This window comes from Helianthus annuus, chromosome 17 (assembly GCF_002127325.2).
Source record: "Helianthus annuus cultivar XRQ/B chromosome 17, HanXRQr2.0-SUNRISE, whole genome shotgun sequence".
Lineage (NCBI taxonomy): Eukaryota > Viridiplantae > Streptophyta > Magnoliopsida > Asterales > Asteraceae > Helianthus > Helianthus annuus.
In genome coordinates, this window is record NC_035449.2 from 190,078,141 (window position 1) to 190,091,395 (window position 13,255).

The following is a 13,255-nucleotide window of genomic DNA, read 5'->3' on the forward strand; positions in this document are numbered from 1 at the left end:
ATGTTGAAAGCATTGGTGAAGTCTACCGTGAGCAAGGCCATGGACCCATCTTCATGAAAAGAGTTCAGGAACCTGTTCGCACTATGAAGGACCGCCTCCGCCCCATTTGGTGTACCAACCCCGAATTGAAAATCCCCCGAATACTGGGCCATGTCCTTCCCAACCTTCTTCATAGCCACCTTAGAGACCAACCTACACCAGATGCCCCCCCCCACGGCGATAGGCCTAATACCATTATCAGGTTTCAATAAGGGGGTGAGGGGGGCTGAGGCCACAAACTCGGCCAACACCTTTGGGCAAAGCCCCTCAAGCCATAGGTTGACAACTCTAGTAATGGCTGTGAGCAGACCCGAGGAACTTACTGAACCCTCACAACCAATAGCGTCCAACAAGTGTTGGGCCCGCATCCCATCTCTGCCACAAGATGTCCCTCTAGGAAAGGATTGGATACATTTAAGTACGCAATCCCCTGCTGCAATAACAGTGGGCTGGACAATAGGGTTGGAAGGCAATGATGGGGGTGGCACCACCGGGTGTTTATCAATAAGAGCTTTCATGGTCGATTCTCCAAAGGGGGCAACCCCACTGGAACATAAAACTTTGACCGCCGCCGTAAAATGCCCATCCCTGACCTTCCGCAGGCATTGCTTGATATTGGGATCCTTTTTATTGTCTTCGCCCCTTCCAGAATCCCTCCTAGGAACCCCAACATCCCCCCACTATTCAAGAGAGAAGAGACCATATCTGTGAAACCAGACCCATCTTTCCACAATGCAAGCGCCTGCAAGATGCTGCTGCACTGCAGGGATTTTCTATTACCTGATCTTCGCTCTTGCCTGGAAGAAGGTCTGACAACCCTCAGTGTACAACACGGCAACAAAAGCAACTGAACCCTGTTTTCAACCGAGCCTGGAGATGCCACCACTTTACGCAGGGCACCCGTTAAGACCTGAGCGAACGCCAGTCGACAATTGGGGGGAATGCATTTAACGGTTTGAAAACGGAGTGAAAAAACACGCTCGAGAAGGGCAACATCGGTTACCACCCCTTCCGGGGAGAGTGTAAAAGTGTCGGCTACCACTTGATATGGCTTCCCAATCCCAACAATGAAATCGTCCACGTCCCCCGAGTTTTGAGCAAAAGACACCATCTCATCACCATGCTTGCACCCCCTACTAAGGGCATGCATAACCATGCACTCCCCACATAACCATTTGCCTCCTGCCCTTAGGACTTCCCCCACATCCAGAAAAAGGTCCAAATGTATGTTCACATGACTGTTAAAACTCGTGAGAAAGTCGATGATACAGTTTGTCTTCTAATCGATGGTTCCAATGCTTTCATATTTATAAAGTTGACAAACATCACAAGTTTTGATCATACATGACACAACTTTTGTTTGGATGTCAGAAAACCGTCTTAAAAATATCGTTTTATAATTGTTAAATCTTCGTTATTAACTATTTGATTTTTTATTTACTTAACCCGTGTAATACACGGGGTTATAACCTAGTATGCTTTATAGAATGAAACACATGAAGATCACCTGAGTATTAGGTTCCTCTCATAAAGATGGTCATATATTGAATTCCTGTGTATTTGATATATCTGCTTTTATTTATTGTTGATTATATCTATAAACATGGGTCAAAATATAAAACCTAATCATGTTTATTCAATCATAACGTAAATATAGATACCAAGTTAGAGACACTTACTTGTGGGAGTGGTCATCTTTGAAGACGAAGATAAGGCCATGATTCCCGTTATGGTACCTTGGGTTGATGGATCACCTTAGAGAGAATTTTTATATATTGATGTTCTTCATAGGAGTTTTCATCTTTATATATTCAACATTAAAGATCAATGAATCATGATCATGAATAATCATCGGTTATGAAACTCTTTACATTCTCTATTAAAGGTACCTAAAGGGAAATCATAATTGCCCCTTAAACTAATAAATAATTACAATTACTACCATCAAGTAATTGTCAGGGATTAGTTATGTCATATTGGTAATGTTACAAAATGATCCGTAAGGCCACATCAACGGGTTATTTCTAACATTCTCCCACTTGGCCGAGTGATCATTTGTGATAAGTATAAGTAAGTTTGGCCAAGTTAAAACATTAATCAATGTTTCAAATTGAAATTGAAAAAGAAAAATACAGTCATTGAGTTATTCTCAACTCAAGACCCCCATTAATCATGTTACAACCCCAAATCAAAACATACGTAAATTTAAGACCAAAATGACTAAGGTAAGCCCTTTAAAATTAATTTGTATAATTCTTGTCTATACGTCATTAGGTGCACATACATATTTATAGACAAACAAATTGTATAATTGAGGAAAAATAATAACTAATCATTCATATGTACGATATGCTATTATGTAAGGCCTTTAGTAAAACCCGTCTTTATTATGAGCTCTTAAAAAGACTTTGGGTGTAGACCTTAGTTATCGGATCCGCAAGCATATCATGAATGTAATGTATTCGATACAAATAATTAGTTTCCTCTTCTTGTTCATAAACGAACAATAATTTTGTATCGAAGTTTAATGCAGCACCTCTCGAACTGTTACTGTTCGAGGAAATAAGGTAGCTGACTCTTCACAGTAAGTCTTCAATATAGTATTTATATAGAGTTAATAAGTTTATGAGTCTATTGATAAAATTTCAACAACATTTAGTGACAATTGCGTTGTTAATTAACAACATATTATGTCATTATAATTTAGGTTGTTGTTAACAGTTTCTTATAACTCCTCCATAAGATAAATTTGTCTGCAAACATAAGGATTACCCCAAATTGACTTTTAGGTTCTTTTAAATATTACAAAATTAAGGTAAGAATAATCAACCTCTTCTTTATAGTCTTTCTCGTTTCTTAAAGATATCGTAAGATGCTTCACAAAATCTTGAGTGGTCTAATGTTCATCAATGTGAGCAATATCTACACGAGTATAGACTTGAACCTTCGTAAAGCTTCTAATTAATGAAGCATAAGGAAATAATCTCATTTATTATTTTATCCTCTAAAGGAGAGCTATATTGTTTGTTACACATGTAAGAGCACGCTTTAGAGTAAGGCTTATGGGATGAAACTAATGTCCCATTGGGTCTATCTCGGTATATTTTGATATCTCTCACGTAAGTGGTATTTCCGAGATTCATTATATCAAAATATATGTGAGAAATTATTTGACTTGTGTAACATATACTTATCCAAAAAGTGCTATCTATATAAGGATAAGTTTACATTAGTTGCTCCCACTCATCTTGAGGTAGGTACATAAATCCACTTAATTCTTGATGAATATAATGCATTAAGATTTCATAACATTTTGATGTTTGCCTTAAACCCATACATGGAATTAATTGACATACAAAGTAAGTGTTCTTGACCTACAGTTTAGAACTTTCAGGTTGTTTTATGAACATGTAAGTCTTTGTTTAAGGAAAGTTGCTTTAATGTTCATATAATGTAGCTCTAAATGATTATGAGCCACTAGAACAACAATGGTCCTCAAAGAAACATCTTGTAAGAAAGATAAGGTGATTCTTTGATAAATAATTCTCTTCTGAGCATAACCTTTAACAAGCAATCATATTTTTTTTAGCGTCTTAAGGTTTGCATTCAGATTTTGTTTAGTGATGAACACCCTTAGGTAATTCAACCAAATCCCAAACGTTAAAATCAAATTTGCTAATAACAATTCTTACTCCATTTAGAAAATTGATTGATGCTAATGGCTTAATTAGAGGAAGTAGGACCAGTAAACTTTCCAATATCCATTTCAACTTCAACCAAGGAGGATACATAATCATCAAAGTTAAACCTAGATGACCTCTGTAGTTGATTATTGGGTTGTATTATGAGTTTCAGTTTTATGGATTAACTCTTGATTAAGTTGCTATCACTTTCAAGATTCTAAGTGTGTAAGAGTTGGTGCAGTATGGTGTGCAAGAGGTGTAATCGGAGTAAAATTTAATAGGTCTCTTCCCCCGGCCTCTTGCACTTCTGGCAAGTCCTGATAAGGACTTTTATTGCTCCCACTGACTTAGAAATCTTTAACAATTTAGCATGATTATGGTCAACATTAGAAGACCAATAAATTCTAATAGAGAAACAAATTAAAGAAGTTACTCATTGTAGTTTCTCTATTTGAGGATTACAAGTTTGGCAAGAAATCTGAGTGTGCCCACATTTAAGCAACAATGAAACTTTTGTTAGAGTAGCAGTATATTCTTAAAGAGAAAAGTTGTGAAGGAGCAATGTCTTGTACAAGAGGTGCAAATTGAGGTAGTAACAAGTTTTCACTCCTCTACCTCTTGCAACTCTCGCAAGTTAAGATAAAGACATTTAATGCTCCCACTAACCTTTTACATCTCTAGAAATGCTACAAGATAAGTTTCAATGATTTACGTGCTGTGGAACATGTCATATATGTTAAACTTGATTTCCTTAATGTCCAGATGTTTATAAAAATTTTGAGGGACATATTTAGAAGGAATCATAGTATATATGAATTAATTTCTTTAATGCCTTGATCCATTAGGGACATATTAGACACAAGTAAATATTATGATAAATGAATAATGTCTGAATATTCCATTTTGGGATAAGTTCCAATGAAATATAATTTCTAATGGAACTTAATTTATTCCCTTAGCCATTAAATATTTAGGCTTATACACATGCTCATAAGTCTCTATGAATGAGATTTGATAATATTTCATCCTTCATTAAACTAGTCATGATTTATCATGAAATTTGGTCTTAATGGATGGAATTTGTAAGTCTCATTTTTCTTTTGTTAAATTTTCATTTTCATGATAACAAAAGGTTGTGGAAAAGTGTAGCATCATCTAGTTCTATCTTATAAGGTTTCTATCCAGATTGAGATGACCAACAATATGAGAGTTTAAGGTAAGAGTAACTTTGTTTTAACCATGCAAACCTCACAACTGTCATAACGTAGCTTTTATATTGATATTAAATTCTGAATAATCTACAGAATATATAAGGTATCATAAAACCCAATTATAAAACAATTTATTATGGTTCTTATAGTCTTAACATAAAATTTTGCCACTAACTCTCATATTAATTATTTGTTGATTTCTGGTAAGTAACCGTATAGAACTAGACTTAACCCATCATGTGTTAATTGGAATATTATCATTAGCAGACTTAAATATCATAAATATCTAACTACTTATCTTAGCCAGCTGTCCCATTGAATTATGGGTAGTCGTGATGCTCATGCCTAGTTTAATGACATAAGTCTGCAGTGAGACTTTCCTTTGAAGAAACTTATAGCTGGAAGTAGAACTTGTACACTGTCTCCAAATCTTAAAAGTATCCTCCTTTTAGGTTTAGTGGCGGTGAGATGAACAACATCTAATTTTCCAGTTTCATGCATTCCTTTTCCTGTATATATGCTGCTAATCAACACACTCAATTTCCTTTGGTACTCTTGAGTGGTATAGATGATTCTTAAGGCAACTTATGATATTAGTGGAAAAGTTATATGTAATGCACCGGAAAAGTGTACTGATTTCCATGTGTAAACCTTTAAATTATGGGTCATGGTATTGTACATGATGATGTATTCACATATGCCACTAACTTTATAGTAAGAATCTAGAGTAATGCATGCGTCTTAGGAGTTATTTTGATTCTTCCAAATAAAATAAATTAGTCTTAGGAAATTTAGAATCTAGAATAGCTCACATGATAGCAATAATTAAGTGGGTTCTTGATTATCATAAGAGATATAATGTTTGACTTATCCCACTAGTCATGCTCTAGTTTTCTTCTGTAAAACTTTTATCAGAAAAGAGCAGTAGAATTATCATATCTTAAGAAATAATCAACAATCCAACAAGAGGAAATTTTGTAGAAACTCTTTAGTAAGCAAAACATTTTAGGTTTTGAAAATAGAGTGGATAAAACAGATGAGATACAAACTTAGGAAGAAACTTGGAGTGATTTACATTACGGGGTAATCAAGTAAGGCAGACACAAATTATTATATTGAAGATATAGTCTACTATAACACCAAAATAACAGACCAATATAAGGTTCTACCTGAATTTTGGCTTCGCTTTGGCTTTGACCAAAATTCAGACATTATGAACGTACATAAATAACAGATTGTCTTGATGTTCTAAATAAATTTGGCTTCGCTTTGGCTTTGACCAAAATTTATGCATTATGAACATACATAATAGACTGACTTATTGTTCTACATGAACTTTGGCTTTGCTTTGGCTTTGACCAAATTTCATGTATTATGAACATAAATAAATAAAACCAACTTAATGTTCTGCCTGAATTTTGGCTTCGCTTTGGCTTTGACCAAAATTCACGCATAATGAACGATATAAAATAATAGACCGTCTTTAGTGTTTTACATGAACTCTGGCTTCGCTTTGACCAAAATTCATATATTATGAACACACATAAATATAGACTGTCTCAATGTTCTACATGAACTTTGGCTTCGCTTTGGCTTTGACCAAAATTCATGTATCATGATGAACATACATACACAATAAGGTAAAACACATAAATATAACATAACACCTTTGGGCCAGAAATGAAATATTTATGTAAATTATGCTAATACAGATAATTACATAAGATGGCATAACTAAAGCTTCAATGTTTAATCAAATGATATCCCGTTGGTTCAATCATCGATCATTGAAGTTCGCCATTTAACTTGCATACTTAAGTTGGACCATTCACAAGTTTGTCCCATATTAGAGCAAAATAAGTAAATAAATAAATAAGGCTTGCAAACCGATTTTGACATCTTTGCAAAACGATTTCATAATTTGCAAGATAATTTTGCCAAAATAATTAACTAATTAGCCGATTTCAATACTTTTCATCTATACCAAATTAAATCACCATTAATAGGTTTGTTGGTGTGTGATTGAAATAAGTCACCAACATTTAGAATAAATTGATTTAATCGATCATCAATAGATTTATAAAAAATAATGCTAATTTAGTGATTTGCAAATTATGCCTTTTTAATATTCATGAAAACCGATTGTCATATAAACGATATGCAAAAAAATAAAATAAAATTAAATCGATTGCAAAATAAAATATCTCAATTGATTAAATCCTTTTTGCAAAACTAAATCCAATCAAAGAAATAATCCAATTGATGGATTCTTGCTGGCATGGAAATTTACTTAAAGTTAAAAATTAATATACCATTAATATAAAATTAATATACCATTATTTCACTAATTAATCACATTGAATAAAGAATTGCAATAATCAATATACCATTAATATAAAATTAATGTACCATTAATTCACTAATTAATCACATTGAATAAAGAAATGTAATAGAGTATTGTGGAACCTAAAAGATGTGCCAATCCATTATCCACCTCTCCAAACATAATACAGTAGGAAACAAATTCCTTTCTCTAATAGATATCAAATTAATGTCAAAAAGAATTAATTAAATTCCATAATCCAATAAACTGTTCGATGGTATTTTAATATTTTCAAAGAATGAAAAGCCTTTTGAATATTTGACTAATATTAAATGACATATTGATACTGATGAAACGTTAGTTCAACTTTACAATCTTGATTATGAATTATGAATAACCAAAATAATCTAAAACAATTCATCAAAATTTAGTTTGTAAAAAATTGATTTGCTTTATCTCATTCTGATATAAATTATTAAAACAAAGAAACAAATCAATTTTATATATAATATCCATCAAACAGATTGATCGAACTCAAAGGAATACATCGATTCAAGTGATTGAATTTTGATATAATCAACATTGCTCTGATACCACATGCTGATTATATCTATAAACATGGGTCAAAATATAAAACCTAATCATGTTTATTCAATCATAACGTAAATATAGATACCAAGTTAGAGACACTTACTTGTGGGAGTGGTCATCTTTGAAGACGAAGATAAGGCCATGATTCCCGTTATGGTACCTTGGGTTGATGGATCACCTTAGAGAGAATTTTTGTATATTGATGTTCTTCATAGGAGTTTTCATCTTTATATATTCAACATTAAAGATCAATGAATCATGATCATGAATAATCATCGGTTACGAAACTCTTTACATTCTCTATTAAAGGTACTTAAAGGGAAATCATAATTGCCCCTTAAACTAATCAATAATTACAATTACTACCATCAAGTAATTGTCAGGGATTAGTTATGTCATATTGGTAATGTTACAAAATGATCCGTAAGGCCACATCAACGGGTTATTTCTAACATTTATTAGATATGTAAAGAAAACATCTAGAGTAAACTGCCAAAATGGTCCTTGAGGTTAGTTCACTTTTACCACTTTAGCATATAACTCAAACTTTTTGAATATGAGTTCCTGTGGTTTCAATTTTGTTGCCAATTTTTTATCCAAAATCAAAATCTTGTCAGATTTTTCAGTTAACATCCAGTTTTTTTTTTTTGTTTTTTCTCTCCCTTTAATGAAGGGCAAGATGGTCTTTTAATGTTTTATTATAACAAATTAAAAAAATCTGACCATTTTGTCCTTCATTAAAAGGGAGGAAAAAGAAAAAAAAACTGGATATTAATTGAAAAATCGGATCACATTTTCCTTTTTGAATAAAAATGGTAACAAAATTGAAACCACAGGGACCCAAATTCAAAAGGTTTGAGTTTTGTATTAAAGTGGTAAAAGTGACCAAAACTTAGTGAACGTTTCGACAGTTTATGCAAACATCTATATTGGCAAAAATGGCAAAGTTGAGCTATGATGAAAAGTGGTCGACCTCATTTTAGTAATTTCTTATATCCTTGTTTGTGAAGGTTTTTGTCATGGATAAGGTGGGCCCATTAAACACCTCAAAGTTAAGAGAATGAGTGGAACAAGACTTTTGGTATATTTGATAAATAGACAACCACAAGAAGCAAAGGTGAAAGAACAAAAGTAAAAAAAGCATGCAAGCTAGCAAGAAACACGAGGAACACTAAGAAAACAATCAAACCCTACTATTTAAGAGTATAATGTGTTTACTAAATTTTGTGTTTTGCCCTGGTTAGTGTGCATGTTTTATGTAAAGTTGTACCTTTCAATAAAATTTAAATAATAATAATAAGAATAAAAGAAAGAAGCTTGAATCAATTATGGAAAGGGGTGGGGGGGGGGGGGGGAGGTAAAGGGAATGGTTGAAGGAATTCAAAGGGAAGATTGTATGAAGGTGTACAAGCAAGGTACAAGATTCATTCCCTCTTTATTCCAGAAATGTTGTTTTATATAACATCCAATTCTCAATATGTCATAGATCAAAAGGTCCTTGTTACGAAAACTTAACCATTCCCTTCGATGGCTACAAGCAGGACTCGACGTGCGAGAGGTGACCGACACATGTTTTCGTCTGCGGACGACAATGCCATGATGAAAAACATACTTGCTACCCACTCCCCTGATGGAACCAGTATTGATGTCATACCGCTTCTCCAAATCATTGAGGACATCATGCATAGGGCTCGTCCAGACGCAAGTCATCATGTAATTTAAAGCATTTAGTGTTTAAATTATTAGTCGAACTAAGTATTGAATTTTGATATGTGATTCTTTATAACAGGGTTCTCAAGCGGAGTTAGATGCAATAGTGGATAGTGTGCTTTATAACGACGTAAATGAGATGCTTGAAGTTATGGCGCTCACAATCAATAAGGTTTCTTGTGAGGTAAAACTAGAACTCGAATGTTAGAGTATGCTTTAATGAGATCAATTGTTTTATGTATATATAAAATGAATCGCAGATTTCTTGCAAGTGTATTGGAGGGGGAGATGCCCATGCGACTACGACGGGAATCTTTAACATGCTTTCCAATTACGGGTGGGATGCAAAAGCTGTTATTACTTTAGCAGCTTTTGCAGTAAATTATGGCGAGTTTTGGTTGGTGGCTCAACTTTACACTGCCAACCCACTCGCCAAATCACTAGCCCACCTCAAGCAACTGCCCAGTGTACTAGAGCATGGTGAGTCTCTTAAACCGAGGTTTAGCGCTGTAACTAGCCTCATCAAGGCCATGCTTGATGTCACTCATTGTATTATCAAATTTAAGGAGTTGCCCGAACAATATATTAGCCCTGATACACCAGAACTAGTGATAGCCACCACTCATATTCCCACCGCGGTTTATTGGATCATTAGAAGTATTGTGTCTTGCGCATCCATACTCATTAACCTCATCGGAATGGGACATGAGTAAGTTTTCATTCCCCTTTGTTTTCCTATGCATTCTCAATAACTACACAACACAACTTGTTGACACATTAGTAAAGGTGGCAAAATTGAAGGGTTGGGTAATATGTAGGGTTGGCAATTCTAACACGAACACGATAACACGACACGGACTTACACGAAGTTAACAGGTTTCGTGTCTATAACAGGTCGACACGATAATACATGTTTATTTTCGTGTCGTGTTTGTGTTTACCTATTTTGTGTTCATGTCTTAACAGGTCATGTCAGACACGATATGATCTGCTAAGACTTAAGAACATTATACAATATCTGTTAAGACATGTTAATGGCTAAATATCAAACATGTAGTAATAGGTCGTGTTCATGTCTTAACATGTCGTGTTCGTGTCTTAACAGGTTGTATGTATGATGCGTTGGTAAATTTTCGTGTCTTAACAGGTCGTTTCGTGTAACCTGTTTATTATCAAGTTCGTGTTTGAAAAATCTGACACGATAAGATTTCGTGTTGTGTTCGTGTTAACCTGTTTCGGGTTCGTGTCTTATCGTGTTCGTGTCTTAATAAGTCGGGTTGACACGATATGTCAGCCCTAGTAATATGTCAAAATAGGTACCGGTTAAAATAGGCGGTTGTTAATACATGTAAATTTAGTATTGGTCAAATGAGTAAGGTTGGTTCAGATTGTCCCACCAACACTTTTTAGTCTTTTTTTCGTACTTTGTTAAACAATACATCATATGTGGTTATAAAAGGTGTATATTTAAACTAGTAAGATCTTTATTTGATTTTAGTTGATTTAGGGTAATATATACATTTAATAGGTTTTAGTTGATTTTTTACTCGTTGGACCCGTTTGATCTTTAGCATTATAAGTCAAATTACTTACATTATTACAAATCGTAGGCATATCACGACGACCACTGAAGCTTGGGAACTATCAAGTTTGGCTCATAAGATCAGCAATATTCATGATCACCTCAAACATCACTTGGATCTTTGCAATCACCACATTAGTAAGATAAAAATATGCTAGATATGATCACTTGATATATATATGCACATGTATGCATCAAATAATCATTGATTCAAATTTTAATTATAAACAGATGAGAAGAAGCATGTTGAAGCATACTTAACTCTTCTTCGCATCATGGACACTCCACATCTTGATAACATGAAGCCACTCAAACATTTGATTTACTTAAAGGATGATCAACTACCATTGTATGAGAGCTCTACAAAAAATCGGGTATGTCTAATTTTCGATTACATTGATCTCGTTATAGCTTTTATTTTTTTTATATTTTGATCACTAAAAAGGGTATTTGGTCCTCTTGGCTCATTATAAAGTACTTTAATGAATTACTAAAACGGGCCAAAAGTTAACATAATGACCAAAAGGGTACAAAAACTTAACATAACAAAAAGAATCATTTTTAATAACTCAAATGTATAAGAATTGTATATAATGGCTAAATTAAACACAACTTTAAGAATACTAAAGTATTATTGTACGTAATTAGGTTAGCATCGAAATATTAAGGAAGAAGATTGTGTTGCTCCTCATATCCGACCTTGACTTACGCCCCGAAGAGCTATCAGTTCTTGACCAGATGTACAGAGAGGCTAGGCAAGACCCGACAAGACCCGAGAGTCAATACGAGGTGGTCTGGCTCCCAGTGGTGACCAACCATAATACAACACCATGGACCGAGGAGAACCAAATCAAATTTGAGGGGTTACGAAACATGATGCCATGGTATTCAGTGTTTCACCCCTCGTTACTTGATCCAGCAGTGATCAAGTACATCAAGGAGGTGTGGCACTTTAACCAAAAACCAATGCTCGTGGTGATGGATCCTCAGGGGAGGATCGTTAACACCAACGCGCTACATATGATGTGGATATGGGGAAGCGTAGCTTTCCCGTTCACTAGCCTGAGGGAAGAAGCCCTTTGGCGCGAGGAAACTTGGAGGATCGAGTTGCTCGCGGATTCCATAGAGCCAATGATTTTCAATTGGGTAAGTTTAACTACTAACATACTATTCATTTTATAAGTCTCATTTAATTAATTAATATTGACTTTGTGTTGTGACATCATACTAAAGTAAAGTACATTTTGTTCTAGGTTGCGGACGGTAAGTACATTTGTTTATATGGAGGGGAGGATATAGACTGGATACGAAAATTTACAACCACCGCACAAACGGTGGCCCGTCGGGCCGGAATCCAGCTCGAGATGTTATACGTGGGGAAAAGCAACCCGAGGGAAAAAGTAAGAAAAAACAATGATATCATCCGAGCCGAGAATCTTAGCTACGTGTTAGACTTGACCCTTATATGGTTCTTTTGGGTTCGACTCGAGAGCATGTTGCACTCAAAGTTGCAACACGGAAAATCTTTTGATGAAGACTTGATTTTAAGAGAGATCAATGTGATGCTTACTTATGATGGAAATAATCAGGGTTGGGCTGTGATATGTCGCGGATCAGATGATTGGATGAAAAGAGTTAACGGCGAAACAATTTTAACAAGTCTGAACAAATATGATGAGTGGATGGATGAGGCGGCGGGGGACAAGGGGTTTTTGGTCGCGTTAAACGACCATCTTGAGGCTAACCGACCGCCACATCATTGCAACCGTTTAATCTTGCCGGGAACCGCTGGGAGTGTGCCCGAGAGAGTGGTTTGCGCTGAATGCGGACGGTCGATGGAGAGGTTTTTCTTGTACCAATGTTGCACTGACTAATTAACCTTATGTTTCCTGCACTCTTAAAGAGCAGAATATTGTATGGATTATAAAGTCTTGTTATGATATAACAATATAACAGTTTGTTGCTAATTTGTATTTGTGATACTTTTATTTGAATCTTGTATTTGTGATACTTTTATTTGAATAAATGATTGTTAAAGATGTTGAATCAACTTTTGTTCTTTTATTATACATTTACTAGCTACTTCTTTTTTATCAAATTAAATGTTAAACAAAAT

The 13,255-nt window shown here is 34.7% G+C and overlaps 1 protein-coding gene across 1 annotated transcript; it reads left to right on the plus strand.

The window, feature by feature from the left end:
* The first annotated feature begins 9,326 nt into the window (after nt 1–9,326).
* LOC110921592 (protein SIEVE ELEMENT OCCLUSION B) lies at nt 9,327–13,133 on the plus strand. The gene is made up of 7 exons (XM_022165942.2): nt 9,327–9,560; nt 9,637–9,741; nt 9,818–10,266; nt 11,168–11,277; nt 11,371–11,513; nt 11,788–12,285; nt 12,393–13,133. Exons 1-7 carry the CDS (start codon nt 9,375–9,377, stop codon nt 13,011–13,013), a joined length of 2,112 nt encoding a protein of 703 aa, XP_022021634.1. The 5' UTR covers nt 9,327–9,374; the 3' UTR covers nt 13,014–13,133.
* The last annotated feature ends 122 nt before the right edge of the window (nt 13,134–13,255 follow it).

Bases quoted from the DNA above. Each gene is read 5' to 3' on its own strand.
- LOC110921592 (XM_022165942.2), top strand. From the start codon at position 9,375: ATGGCTACAAGCAGGACTCGACGTGCGAGAGGTGACCGACACATGTTT. The intron at 9,561-9,636 runs GTAATTTAAAGC...TCTTTATAACAG, and splicing joins GTCCAGACGCAAGTCATCAT to GGTTCTCAAGCGGAGTTAGA. The intron at 10,267-11,167 runs GTAAGTTTTCAT...TACAAATCGTAG, and splicing joins CTCATCGGAATGGGACATGA to GCATATCACGACGACCACTG.